General features: G+C 52.3%; 1 protein-coding gene across 2 annotated transcripts in view; it reads left to right on the top strand.

Moving 5' to 3' along the window:
- The window catches only part of MED15 (mediator complex subunit 15), a 48,573-nt gene that overhangs the window by 28,293 nt on the left and 5,759 nt on the right, over positions 1-14,521 (top strand). For both annotated transcript variants that reach the window (XM_077745937.1, XM_077745936.1), the window contains exons 5-7: positions 45-289; positions 1,392-1,718; positions 2,845-2,970. In XM_077745937.1, the coding sequence (XP_077602063.1) occupies positions 45-289; positions 1,392-1,718; positions 2,845-2,970 (698 nt within the window). The remainder of the gene's footprint in view (positions 1-44; positions 290-1,391; positions 1,719-2,844; positions 2,971-14,521) is intronic.

The following is a 14,521-nucleotide window of genomic DNA, read 5'->3' as shown; positions in this document are numbered from 1 at the left end:
CCCCCCCGCTCTGGGCCCCGCCTGACTCGCCACTCTACCTCCAGCCCAGCTGCAGCTCCAGCAGGTGGCGCTGCAGCAGCAGCAGCAGTTCCAGCAGCAGCAGGTGGCGCTGCAGCAGCAACAGCAACAGCAGCAGCAGCAACAGCAGCAGCAGCAGCAGCAGCAGTTCCAGGCCCAGCAGAATGCCATGCAGCAGCAGTTCCAGGCGGTGGTACAGCAGCAGCAGCAGCAGCTCCAGCAGCAGCAGCAGCAACACCTGATTAAATTGCATCATCAAAACCAGCAGCAGGTACTAGGTGCCCTCGTCCCCATGCCCGGCCTCTTCCTGTGGTCCTTGAGCCCTGGACGTGCACCAACCACAGTGCTGGGTGCAGGGGCCCAGAGGCACCCGCAGATCCTTCTGGTGCCTGGTGCCCAGGCTTCCTCCTCTGGGGGCTTCCTGCAGGGCCCGGGCCAGGGAGGAGGGATAGGCCCCAACTTATTAGGAGGGTGCTGGGATCACACAAGGAGGGCCTCTCTATTGGGTTTAGTGTCTGGCCGTGAGCCTACTGTGTGCGGGGGGTGGAGGGCTGGATCTGTGGAGACTTTTGGGTGCAAGCAATTCATGTAAGAGTTAACTGAAGCAAGAAGTGAGAAGAACACTCCATGATGCAGGGTTGCTCGCCGTCCTGTGAGCGTGTTTCTTTTGAGTACTTGCATGCCTCTGTTTTGTCTCTTGAGTGTTTTGGTGCCTGGACACAGCTCTAATCAAACCTCCTCTCTCCCATGGGGGATTGGCAGTGTCATATTAGAAGCCCTGCTTATAAAGAAACTGTTTTCTTCCTCCCGTGGTTAGCAGGCAGCATTTAGACGTATTAAGCATCCAACGTCAGGTCTGCTCTTGGTTGAGGGAGGGAATGCCTGAAGGGATCTCTCCACTTTCCCACCCTCCCCAGGCCTTGGCTTGCTGCCTCCATTTCCCAGTGGCCACCCTCCTGGGTCTTGGAGGCCCCTTCCGCAGAGCCAACTTTTCCCTCAGCCTCACTTTTCCTCCTCATCCTGGAAAGCATACATTGGCCATCTTCCCAGGGCTCGTACAGTTGCCCACTCTAGTGACAGACAAGCATCACTGGAGAGGCCTCAGGGGTCTGCAGCCACCCTAGCATTTATCCCAGCTTCAATGGGGCGGCACCTCTGTTACCCTTCCTCAGCCCTCTGGATACTTCCCTTGAACCTTCATTCTCTCAGGTTCAGGTGCAGCTGGTGTCTGATGGCCAGGGCACAGGCACACACCTGGGTATGTCCTCGGTATCCCGTGAGAACAGCCTGGGCAGGCCTCCTGGGGGCAAGGCTGATCCAGGGCCCAGAGGCGGATGGGGTGACCAACCGAGTACTGCTTGTTCTGCCCCTAGATGCAACAGCAGCAGCAGCAGCAGCTGCGGATGGCGCAGCTACAGCTGCAGCAGCAGCAGCAGCAGCAGCAGCAAGCTTTGCAGGCCCAGCCGCCACTACAGCAGCCACCTATGCAGCAGCCTCAGCCTCCCCCTTCCCAGGCCCTGCCCCAGCAGCTGCAGCCGATGCACCACCCGCAGCACCACCAACCGCCACAGCCCCAGCAGCCACCAGTTGCTCAGAACCCGCCATCGCAGCTCCAGGCGCAGTCACAGACTCAGCCCTTGGTGTCACAGGCTGCGGCCCTCCCTGGACAGATGCTATATTCCCAGCCACAGCTGAAACTTGTGAGTATCCGTGGCCTGTGGTAGGCCACGGCCCTTCTCTTGGTGTTGCGTGTGGCCAGCAGCTGTTTCTGAGGCTCTGTTGGACACATAGGCAGGGAAGGCCCCATGCTGGCCTCTGCATCCAGCTTGGCAAGGGCGCATGCATTCCAAGAGCTGCTGTAGCCTGCGTGGAGGCACTCCCTCTGCCAGGTGACAGTTTTCTTCCAAGCAGCATGGATGATTTCAGCAGTGGCCATGGCATTCTAAGACTGGGCGATCAGGTGGACAGTAGCCTGAGTATTCTCACTGTGTGGGAGGGTGTGTGTCCTCAGTGAGCATTCACTGTGGGTTTGCTAACTGCTCAGAATTATGTTTTGAACCAAGATCCCTGTTATTACCAGATTTTTGAGGAAGGGGATTAATAGAAGTAGTATAACTGTCAATCTTATTGTGCATCTCTTGTACAAAGCAAATCTAGTCAGTGACATTTGTACAGAGGACACAGTATTATCAGGTCAGGTGCAGCTGCATCAAGGGGCCATTTTAATAGTTTTTTTGTTTTGTTTTGTTTTGTTTATGGCTTACTCATTTACATGGCCTTTTCTGTTTTTCACTTATTGAGTGGAAAGGGATGGGCCATGTTGGAACTGAGTGGTGAGCAGATAGGAGACCCACAGGGCCAAGCTGGAAGGCTGGGGAGGATCTTGAAGAGTAAAGTATGGTCACACTTGTCACCTGGGTATCAGCCCTGATTTCATAGGTGGGGCTTTCACAGACCATCAGTATGCTTGGCCTGGAAGTTGAGCCGGCTGGACTGTGCACTTGGCCTTGGGAGCCATCATTTTGCTTGCAGCAGTAGATGGTAGCAGTGGCTGTATGGTGACGCCCCAGTGGGGGACCATGCTTCTTGTCATAGTCAGAGGAGGTGGGACTTGGCTTAGAGCCAGACTGGTATGGGACGTTTCTAATGAGCTATGGAATAAGGTAAGGCCAGTAAAGTGGTAAAGTGATACCATAGCCGGTGAAGTCATGACAGTCTCATCCCTTCTCATGATAAGCTGCAAGATTCAAAGCTCCCACCGAGGTAGTAGGTGCTCCGCCGCCTGCCCCGGATGGCTTCAAATCACATTCTCCTTTCCTCCCTCAGGTCCGACCTCAAATGGTGGTACAGCCGCCGCAGGTGCAGCAGGTGCAGCAGGTGCAGCCCCAGGTGCAGCAGCAGACAGCAGTGCCGACAGCTCAGGCTTCCCAGATAGTGGGTTCCGGAGTGCAGGTGAGGGCTTCCAGAGCCCAGGTGAGGGTTTTTGGGGCCAGGTGCTTCTGTAGGCACTGGCAGGTACATGCCCACCTGTGCATGGAGCTGGATTTCAGGCACTCAACAGTGAGGGCCCTGGTTGGATCATGGGTAGTCTGGGAGCGAGCCAGCAGGGTCCTCACGTTGGCCAGCCTGGCTTGGTGTTATCAGAGTCCCCCCACCTCTCTTCAGACACCCTTCCTCTTCCCTCTTCCCCCTTCCCTCGTCCTCTGAGAACCCATCTTGGAGAGGATAGCATTGCAGTCTCAGCTTCACCTCAGCTTGGAGTGCAAGGCTGGTGGCAGGTGTGCAGTAGTTTTCTGGACACGGAAGAGCACAGGTATGGTGGCGCCTGGCTCCGGTGGACTGCGTGGGCTTGTGTGTGCTGCGGCCCCTTGGCCAGCTGCCTCCCGGTGCTTGCCCCCTGCACTGAGAAGTGTAGCCGAGGCTCTCCTTTTCCACCCTCTGTGTTTTGGATGTTGGCGGGACAGAGTAGGTTTTGCCCAGCCTTTCCTGGTAGAGGCCAGATTCTTGTGTTTTGGTTTGGAGATTGGGCTTCATGATTTTCCACAGATTCCCTATCCTGCTGGTGCCAAGGAGAGGAGACATCTAGTCTGGGGCTTTGGTTCTTTCTTTCTCCACCTAGCACTGGGAACACTGGCTCAGAAGAAAGTATTGGCTTTAGCTAGAACAGACTTGCTAGGCGAAGTGCCACCTGCCCGGGTGCTGCCATGAGCTGGGCTGCCACGCCGCTGCCCCTGCTGCGCTCCTGCTCTGCTCATTACCCGCGAGTCAGCCAAGCTCCCCATCGGGTGCACAGTACCACGTATTGAGCACTTCTGGGATGCTGCGTGTTCTGTTAGTGGCTGACAGCATCTCACTGTGAGGAAGGCGCAAACTCGGTCCTGTCTGGTCTTGGCCACATTGCTTGAGTCCGTGGGAAGCTGCCTGTGAAGTGTGCCAGTGGAGGGGCCTGAGGTGTTTGCGCGGAGCTAAGCCCTAAAGCAGATGTGTTCTCTACACTCAGTACCCTGCACTGAGGCCACGTATAGGGCTGTTCTTCCTGGGGGTTACTCTCCTCTCTGCTTCCACTGAGGGAGGACCCAGCCCAGCCAGCGAGGGAGCTTGACTGTGGGCTCAATCACCTATAGAGTCATCTTGATACTTAACCTTCTTCCCCCCGCAGTGGAGTGCAGAGGGCTGTGAAGGTAGAACTAAAGTAGGCCCAGGACTTTTGTTATTTGGTGGGGACACTGTGAAGATGGTGAGACTGATAGCTGGGGAGGAGGAAGGGATTGTTGCTTGCGTGTTTGTGGGTGGGTTTGCTTTTATGAAGCATGCGCCTTCGGGTTTTTCAGGAATGATGTCCATACACACGCATGCACATACCCACATCATAGATCAAATATTCCCCACTTGCAGTCTATAGCTCTCGCTCTCAAAAACTAAATTTAAAAAAATCCTCAGTTAATGTAATTTTATGCTGTGTGATGTATATGCATACATACGTACATGAAAGCTTATTATAAACGTATCCTGCTGTCCTTAATTACCATCTTGTTTTTAGACCTTGAGATTATTTCCAGGTTTTTTTGCAGTTACTGATAATGCATGTCCTGACATGTGGCCAGGTTCTGGTGGTTCTGTGAAAGAAATGCTAGGTTTGGGAGCCTGCGCACACACTACTGCATTCCCCTCTCTCATCTGCCCTCCCAGACGGAGCAGAAAAGAGGTGTCCTGTGGCACTTATCAGTGCTGTGACCCTGATGGATGGCTGAGGCTCTTAACCTGGGGCGAGCTGTAGTAGTTGTTGTTTCAGGAAAATTGGTGAGCCCTGAGCCTTTTACAGCACATTCTGTTTTTTCTGACATTACTTGTGTAAATGAAAGGTGATGTCATCATCACCCATAGTGGGATTTATTAACTTCCTTTTCTCCCCTAAACTTTTTCCGTGACTGTACATATATCCAGAACAGAATGTGTTTCCCCCATCAAAAAATCCCTAAGCTTTTGTCTTTTTTTTTTATAAAATTTTTTTTTTAATGTTTTATTTATTTCTAGCAGAGAGAGAGAGACAGCATGAGCAGGGGAGAGTCAGAGAGAGAGAGAGTCACAGACTCTGAAACAGGCTCCAGGCTCTGAGCTGGCAGTCAGCACAGAGCCCGGCGCAGGGCTCGAACCCACGAACTGTGAGATCATGACCTGAGCGAAAGTCAGACGCCCAGCCGACTGAGCCACCCGGGCGCCCCTAAGCTTTTGTCTTTTAACTTGTGTTTTTATTTTTTTAATATTTTTATTTACTTTTTTATTTTTATTTTTTATTATTTTTAAGATTTTTTTTAATGTTAATTCATTTTTGAGAGAGAGACAGCATGTGAGCAGGGGAAGGGCAGAGAAAGAGGCAGACACAGAATCTGAGCCAGGCTTCAGGCTCTGAGCTGTCAGCACAGAGCCCGACACAGGGCTCAAACCCACAGACCGTGAGATCATGACCTTAGCCAAAGTCAGATGCTCAACCAACTGAGCCATCCAGGCACCCCTACTTTTTAATTTTTTTAATTTATTTTTACTTTTATTTTTTAATAGTTTTTTCTTTAATGTTTACTTATTTATTTTTTTAGAGAGAAAGAGAGAGCATAGGCAGGGGAGGGGCAGAGAGGGACACAGAATCTAAAGCAAGATCCAGGCTCTGAGGTGTCAGCCCAGAGCCTGATGTGGGGCTCGAACTCACAAACTATGAGATCATGACACTCTCACAGTTAACTGACTGAGCCACGCAGGTGCCCCTAGGTGCCCCTATTTACTTTTTTTTTTTTTAATAAGCCACTTTTTTTAATGTTTATTTTTGAGAGAGAGAAAGAGAGACAGACAGACAGACAGTGTAAGCAGAGGAGGTGCAGAGAGAGAGGGAGACACAGAATCAAAGCAGGCTTCAGGCTCTGAGCTGTCAGTGCAGAGCCCGACACAGGGCTTGAACCCGCGGACAGCGAGATCTTGACCTGAGCTGAAGTCAGATACTTAACTGCCTGAGCCACCGAGGCGCCACCCCTGTAAGCTTTATACCCAACATGGGGCTTGAACTCATGGCCACAGGATCAAGAGCCACATGATCTACTGACTGAGCCAACCAGGTGCCCCTCTGTTCTTTTAGTATATGGAAATTTAGTTACTTATTTATGTACTTATGTATTATTTTTTAATGTTTATTTTTGAGAGAGAGAGAGAGTGTGAGCAGGGGAGGGGCAGAATCCAAAGCAGTCTCCAGGCTCTGAGCTGTCAGCCCAGAGCCCAACGTGGGGCTCAAACTCATGAACCACGAGATCATGACCTGAGCTGAAGTCAGAAGCTTAACTGACTGAGCCACCCAAGCGCCCTAGTATACCGAAAATTTAACTACAGTTCTCAGGTTACAAAGAGTTGTCCTCTAAGGCACACTTCCTGGATGTGTGTGCATGTGGCCCTGTTGCTGCATGGGGATCTCACACTGAGCCTTATTGGACTGCTTGGACCTCTGTCTCCTCTTTCCAGTCCCTGCTCCCCAGTGACCCTGGAGGGGAGTAGGCCTGTAGGTGGTGTGGCGTTTGAATTCCTTTCTGGGTAGATGTGTGTCAGGAGACAGTGAACACACTTGCTCACAGGAGTGGGAGGAGTTGCTGGTCAGCACTACCAGTGTGTTTTCCATTAGGATTTCTGGTGAAAAGAAAATGCACTTTCCTTCTCAGGAGTTTTCAGTCACAAGAAAAACAGTAGCAGATTAGATTTAAGCTTTTCATTCTTTATCGCTTATTTCTTCCTGGAAAAAAGTTTCCACCTCTCTCGTACCATCTGACTTCTCAAGGTCTTTCTTCCTCTTCTTCAGGAAGCGCACTGTTGCCCCATCTGACCACAGGCCGAGAGCCAGTCCCAGGGACAGTTGCTTAGGCCCCCGCTCTCAGGGCACTTGAGCAGGGGAGAACAGGGGAGAACAGGCATGTTTCTCTGAGGCTTCCTGTAGGGAGTCCAGAGTACCCTGTGAGTGCTCGTATACCCCACCCATGTCCCACTTTGTGTCTGATGGGCTGGTGGGCTCTTCGGGACTGTGCCCAAGTTTTGGCAGACACTGGGAGAGTGGCTTCCTGGCCTCCCACCCTGGCGAGTTCTTTGTCGTATGGTTGTAGGAGCATCCACTCCCTAGCACACCAGGTTCGTATCTCCCACTGGTGCCTGCTGCATGTGACCAGTGGGTGTGAGTGTGGGACACACGTGTGATGCCAGAGGCCTCTCAAAAGATTAGGCCTTCCTCCAGTTTTAGAGCCTCGTCCCTGGCATACCTGCCGTAGGGACCGAATGGCCATCCATGCCGCCCTGGTCTCAGGGACCAGCTCACAAGCCTCCTGCAAAAGAGGTTTTGGTTGTTAATGGATCAGTTCTGCTTCCTTTCTGAGTGTGGTCGTGCTGTTTTAGTTTGGTTTCATCTTAACACTTACATACAGCATACAGGCCCTGCTCTCCAGGGACCAGGCTAGACGCAGAGCCCAGAGCGAGGGTGGCTAGCACTCAGGAGACCACCCGGCTCCCATCAGCACAAGCCAGGCCCATAGCTCTGCCTGCCTCACCATCTTTATGCTTCTAGGAGTATATGTGGATGAGGAGAGCCAGAGCGTGCTGGAAGCTCCACAGTCTGCAGTCATCTTGTATGTTTAGGACAGACCTGACCTGCATCCCTGTAGAGGTATATCCGAGAGTTGCAGAGTGCCAGGCTTCCCTCGCCCACCTCACCATGAGTGTTGTTATAGAAGGAAACCAGAAGCTGCCCAGAGGCTTGAGGAGAGGACGGTGATTTGAGCTTAGGCCCTCGGAGGCATTGTAATCAGGCAGCATGCTCCTAAGAAGGAAAGGTGCTGTGAGCTGGCTGGTATGGATTCTTCTGTTTTAATTACCATCGACTTCCCCTCAGCAATTTTGTTGGAGGGCTCCTTTCTGTCCCCAAAGCCTGGTCTCCCAGAACCACCATCCTGTCCGAGAGGTCTGGCCTTGAGGGCTCTGTGGGCCCCTCAGCAGATCAGAAGTTTGTTGAAGAAATATGGCCAACAAGACAGAGAGGTCCGCAGAGAGCATTCATGGAGCTCTTGTCTCAGAGGCTGCACACCCCTTTCCACTACGCCCCTGCACTGCATTTCTTTGTTGCAGTCACCTTGTCTGTTATCCCTCTGACCTCAAGATGATCACTGCAACGTTGGCCCAAGGTGGGAGGGAAGTAAGAGCCCAGTTCCCAGTCACTACCACCACCTCACCTGCCGTCCAGTCAAGTTTCACCCCTTTGGGTGGATAGCCCTCAACACAGGTATTTACGGGGCAGTGCCCAGGGTCCCCCGGAAAGCTCAGGGTCCTCTGAGCACCTTAGTGAGGCACACTGTTACTGTCAGTGACTTCCTTTGTTGTGGTTCTGGAAGTGCCTAACCAAGCTTCTGTTTCTTGAGGGCATAGGAGTAAATACCCATCTTTATTTTCATTTCAATACTTTGGATAGCTCTGGTATTTTCATTTGATGGAGAAGATGGGAGCTAATTTTCTTACGAAAAAGTTTAAGGTTTTAGGGGTTCCCTGCTGACTAATTCAGTGGAGTATGTGACTCTTGATCTCAGGGTTGTGAGTTTGAGCCCCACAATAGAGATAGAGTTTACTTGAAAAAAAATTAAGTTGGGCACCTGGGTAACTCAGTTGGTTGAGTGTCCGGCTTCAGCTCAGGTCATGATCTCGCAGTTTGTGGGTTCGAGCCCCATGTCAGGCTCTGGAGCCTGTTTCAGATTCTGTGTCTCCCTCTCTCTCTGACCCTCCCCTTCTCACGCTGTCTCTCTCTCTCTTGGGGGAAAAAAATTAAGTTTAGTGTTTTAGATAGTTACAGCAGTGCCTTTTTGTGTTAACGCAAAACTGAAGGTAAGCAGACAGTTTTGCTTTCTTGAGCTGTGCAGATAGTCACCAGCCACAGGTACGTATTTACATTTAAACTAATTAAAATTAAAGTAAAAATTCAGTTCCTTGAGTTGAAATTCAGTTACATATCAAGTACGTGGTGGCGCCATGGGGAAGCCAGTAGCTATTCCACTGGACAGCACAGATTATAGATCAAGTCAGGCTTGTGCTGGAAAGTTCTGTAAGACTGTGCTGTTCTAAAGTTTACTATGGAGTGTAGAATTTACTACACACATTCTTTTCTAAGTATATAAAGACTTCTGTGTACATCACACATTTTCAGAGATATGAATTCCTGGCTCTCCATTACTGTATGACATCTGGAATCCTCCATTGTGTATTCGTTTGTTTAACAAATTGTCGCGATGTGCATTCCGTGAGCCAGGCCCTATTCTAAGATTCTGAGAATAAAATGGTAAGGAGGTTCCCGCATCTTATGGGCTTTCTGTTTTAGTGGGTTTGCTGTGAAAACTTCAGATTTGCCAACACTGTTAAGATTCCGTTTCTATCGTAAGGCAGATGCATCTCTAATCCTAGCAGACAATCTTGCCCTTCCCTGATGGTGCATGCACAGACACTGCCACTGCCTCGCGTGAGGGAGGCAGTCTGTATAGGGCGCTGCCACGGTCTGTCTGGCCCCAGGCCCTGTGCCATACTGCCACATGCCACTGAAACAATGGCAAGAGCCTTCCTGAGACCATGGCCTTGCCATTTGGCAGCATGGTCTGTTGTCACTCTCCCTGCTTCCTGACTCCTAAGAAAGTCACCCCAGGTATGCCAGTAGCAGTTGCTCACTGACAAGTGTGAGCTCTTTGGCATTGGTCTCCCGTTCGGTAGCTGTTGTATAGCAGGAGGCAGAAGTGGCTGGAATCTGCTGGTAAAAAGGCATTATGACAGAGCCTGCTAGAGGAACAGAAGTTGTGGGGCAGGAAAGTAGGCCTGGAACCTAGGTGGCACGGAGGGCTGGGCAGGCCAGAGCCCAGGCATAGCTCCTTGAGACCCAAGGCTGCATAGGGTCCTCCACATGACTTCTGGCTCCGGGCTCCATCCCTTTGTGCATCAGGCAACCCCAGCCCTGAAGCCCTATTACCTGCTCACATGCCACTAGTGAGTCTCCCCCATCTGGTTCCTTTGATTCTCAGCTCTGTGACCTTGAGCTGCTTGTTTTTCTTTCCCACAGCCTGTGACTCAGTCTCCGTTGGGTTGACAGGTTGGGTTGTTGGATGTGGGGAAGTGATCTTGGCATCAACGTGCAGGGCTAATTTTTATAAGACCAATAAAAATCCTTCACATTTTGAGTATGTGGTACGTGCCAGGCCTTGAACTACTTCTCTGTATGGACTTGTTTGTTCTCACTGCAGCGGCTCTCAGTTCACGCATTTAGGAGAACCCCCAGAGTTACCCCCTCCGCACTGGTTCGGCAGTGGCTAAGTGTCCGCTCCTGCCCCTGCAGCAGTGCCCAAGGCTGGAGGAGCCACTTCCACCTTCAAAACAGGCCCGAGACGCTCAGATTAAACCCTCGGCCTAGGCTCTGCAGCTTCCCTCTTCCCGCCCTGGCCTCTCTGCGGGGTCCTGGCTTGCAGGCCCAGACCCACCCCCCAGCCTCCTTCCACCTCTGCAGCAGTGGCAGGCACACCGTGGGCATTTGCCCCGCCACAGACCTGGCTCCAGCATCGGCATGCTGCTGCTGTTGCGTCTGTGTCCTTCTAGTCTGGTCCTTCCTGGGAGAAGCTAGTTTATTCCAGAAATGCATCATTACAGTGTAGCCAGAAGCTACCCCTGCCATCCAACAGGCACCCCAACTGAGCCCTCGGCAGCCACCTTCAGACCTTGACACACTGTGCTTCAGCACCCACAGTGCCTGTCTGGTTTATTCTTTCCTTGCAGCAACAAATTGGGTTCAGGAAAACAGGCAGAATAGAACGTCTGTTCTGTCAGCCCTTCAGGAGACGAGTTCTCATCTCAGCCTCTTCCTTGCCTGCCGATCCTGCACTGTGTCCCATAACTGCATCTTCATATTGTAGGGGAACGCTTCATGACCCTGACAACCATGACAAAGCTGGATCCTGTGCCGGACACATGCTGGTCGCGCCGTGCCCAGTACAGGAGTCCAAGGGGTGCAGGGGGTCCCTGGCAGTGTAAGCAGGTGGCGCCATAGTGGGGTCCATATTCCTCTTTGCCCTGAGAGTGACTCCTGGGGACATGTCATGTACAGGGGCCAGGAGTATGGGGCAGTTCCAGGGATGTCCGCGGGGCACGGGTGGTCCCAGGAGGGTTAGAGTATATGGTGCCACCAGCCTCTCCTGAGATTATGTCATAGCACACAGCTCCCCAAACCTGCCTTTCTGCCCTGCAGCCCAGCAGCCTGGCCCTGCTGCCCCCCTGTGCTCTGGCTGTGTCCCCTCTGCTTGAACCCTGCCTTCCCCTCCTACTCCTTTGGAGCATTGTGCAGGGTCTCTTCCCAGACACTTGTCCTTGCTCCCTAGGAAAGTAGATGTTACTGAGATGCCTGGACTCCTCCACTAGCCCTGTGACCTTGAGCAAGTCACTTCCCTCTGAACTCCCACTTTCCACCTAGGAGTATAGCACTAGTGTCCCGTGGCGTGTACTAGCTCCTGCGACAGACATACTTGTGCCTCTTGCAGAAGAACATGCCCAGTGAGGGAAAATGCAGAGCTGGGTCACCAGTTCTCCCTTCTGGAGGACTTGATATGTCACTAATAGGACACAGCCATCTTGCTCCCCTCTGCCCCAGAAGCTGGCTAGACCGGATATAAACCTGAAGACTTGGCGGGGGGGGTGGGAATCCTATCTCGTTTGTCACCTTGCTAGGCCACAAGCAAGTGTCTTTTCTTTTCTTTCTTTCTTTTTTTAAAATTTTTAAACATTTATTCATTTTTGAGAAGCAGAGAGAGACAGAGCATGAGTGGAGAAGAGGCAGAGAGAGGAGACACAGAATCCGAAGGAGGCTCCAGGCTCTGTCTGCACAGAGCCCAATGGGCGCTCAAACTTACAGAACGTGAGATCATGACCTGACTGAAGTCAGATGCTTATCCAACTGAGCCACCCAGGCGCCTTCCTAGGCCATTTCTTAACAGAGGCCTTTGCATAGCTGCCCCTCATCCGGAATGCGTCTGTGGAATCTTGGGATTTAGGAGGCCTAGGAGCCTTGGGGCTGTTCTGGAAGGGGATCCTAAAGGCTTAGGAAGGGGCATATGTTTGCTGCCAACTGAATTGGGCATTTTTCCATGGGAGTTGTCAGATGCAAAGAGATCTGGATTGGATATTGGGAACCTAGGGGTTTCCTGTGGCAGCCTGGAGAGTGGCCGTGGGGAGCCTGAAGCTGGATACAAGGCAGGCTCAGGGGAGGATGCAGAAGCACTGAGCTTGTGCCCCGGGCCTGGGCAGGCCTCTGTTCCCTGTGCCATGTGGACCATAATGCCCAGGGGAGCTGTGTGCAGTCAGTGGCTCCATGGAGCCCAGAAGCAAAGGGTGTGGGGAAAGTGTGCCCTTTTGCCCCATGGTCTGAGGGCTGACAGTGCCTTTGATTTCTTTATATAATTTTTGAAAACTGTTTATTTTTGAGAGAGAGAGCACCAGCAGGGGAGGGGCAGAGAGAGAGTGAGACACGAATCCGAAGCAGGTTCCGAGCACAGAGCCTGACGCAGGGCTCAAACCCACAAACTGTGAGTTCATGACCTGAACCACAGTTGGACGCTTAACTGATTGAGCTACTCAGGCACCCCTACTTTTCTTTAAATGTTTTATTTCTTTTTGAGAGAGAGGGTGCATGAGCACGAGTGGGGGAGGAGCAGAGAGAGAAAGAGACAGGATCTGAAATGGGCTCTGTACTGACAGCAGAGACACCATTGCAGGGCACAACCTTATGAACCATGAGATTATGACCTGAGCCAAAGTTGAATGCTTAACCGACTGAGCCTCCCAGGTTCCTTTTAAAATACAGCTTCAGGGGCATCTGAGTGGCTCAGTTGGGCATTCGACTTCAGCTTAGGTCATGTTCTCACGGCTCGTGGGTTCGAGCCCCGTGTGTAGCTCTGTGCTGACAGCTCAGCCTGGAGCCTGCTAAGATGTCTGTGTCTCCCTCTCTCTGCCACTCCCCGCTCACGCTCGGTCTCTCTCTCAAAAATAAACATTAAAAAAATTTTTAAATACAGCTTCATACATTTAGGTGGGAAGTGAACTGGACAGTGGCCTTCGCATTGCAGTGGCTTTGTGCCGGCCGTGACACCCTGCAGATGTCTCATTTCCCTTCAGAGAAGCACCAGCTTTAGACTGAAGAACGGAGCCAAACACCTTCTGGAAGGGACATGGGCTAGAGCAGAAGCTAAGGAGAGTTCCCATACCTAGCAGACCGGGCCCAGGATGTGGGGTCCCAGGGCCTGTGCTGCTTCCTCTTGGCACCATCCGCTTCTCTACATGGGCTCTTCCAAGATGGCCTGTTCACCTTCCTAATCCTAGGAGTTTGTTCGTACCTGAGTGGATTCTAGAGCCTATTTTCCAGTGTAGGGGGGATGGAGGGCATGCGGCCTGCCCTGGGATTCAGTGTACCCCAGCACTGTGAAGGCAAGTTCTGCCTAGGAGAAATCTGCTGCACTTAGTTCAGCTCAGCACACAAAGCTGCCCTAGGCCCCGTTTCTGACCTTGCTGACATCAGTGTGAATCACCTGGGACCATTTTGCTTCACTTGGCAGAGCAGCTGGGCCCAGCAGCTGGAGGCCTGAGCTTGTGTGTTCCTGTCCCTTTGCTCCCGGGCCTAGGGCCTAGTCACAGGTGGTGGGACAGCTCATTCTGTTTGCTGACATGCCGGTAGGCCAGCGGCTTGGGTTTGGCACCGCTCTGACCCCACTGTGTTAGAAGTGTGATAATGTAGCCTCCATGCCCCCCACCATGCCAGCGTCCCATGTAGCTTCTCTGGCCTGCACACTCCGTGGGAGGGGGACAATGTTTCACTCTAAGGGCTTCCTCTGGAATACTGGGAGAAGGGCCAGGGCCCCTTGCCCAGCCAGGAGAATGGGCGGGCATCCTGTTTTCTTGGTGAGATCTGGGTTCTTCCAGATACTTTTTTTTATTCCCTGACTCAAGGACCAAGAGACTAGCAACCCCCAGAGTGATCCTAACCCAGTCCCCCTAGCACTATGGCAGAGGAGTATGTGAGGGGGAGCCATGGAGCGGTGGCCCCAGGTGGCACCAGTGTCTGGGGTGCCCTGGGAGAAGTGTTCAGAGTTCATCTGCAGAACTGAATGGTCCAAGAGTTGGGAGTGGGGGTGGTGGGCTGGGCTTCAGGAAGCAGGCTCTGAGGGGATGCTCAGGAGCCTGACTAGAGTGGGAGAAGCCACCACCGCCGACCCTTGAAGCTCTGAAACTGGCAGGGCGTTTGGATTAGGCCTGGCCGGGCCTTTATGCTACCATCACCACATCCTGGGCGAGGCAGCTCTCTGTGAGGCTCACTCAGCCTCCAGACTGAGGATCCTCAGGCTTCGTGCACTGACAAGGGCTGACAATGGGGCCGCTTTGCTCCCATTAAACCTGAGACACATCCTCCCACTGTGGCCTGATG

The sequence above is a fragment of the Crocuta crocuta genome, unplaced genomic scaffold, assembly GCF_008692635.1.
Source record: "Crocuta crocuta isolate KB4526 unplaced genomic scaffold, BGI_CrCroc_1.0 scaffold344, whole genome shotgun sequence".
NCBI classification, from domain to species: Eukaryota; Metazoa; Chordata; class Mammalia; order Carnivora; family Hyaenidae; genus Crocuta; species Crocuta crocuta.
This window is presented reverse-complemented; position numbering and strand designations above follow the sequence as displayed.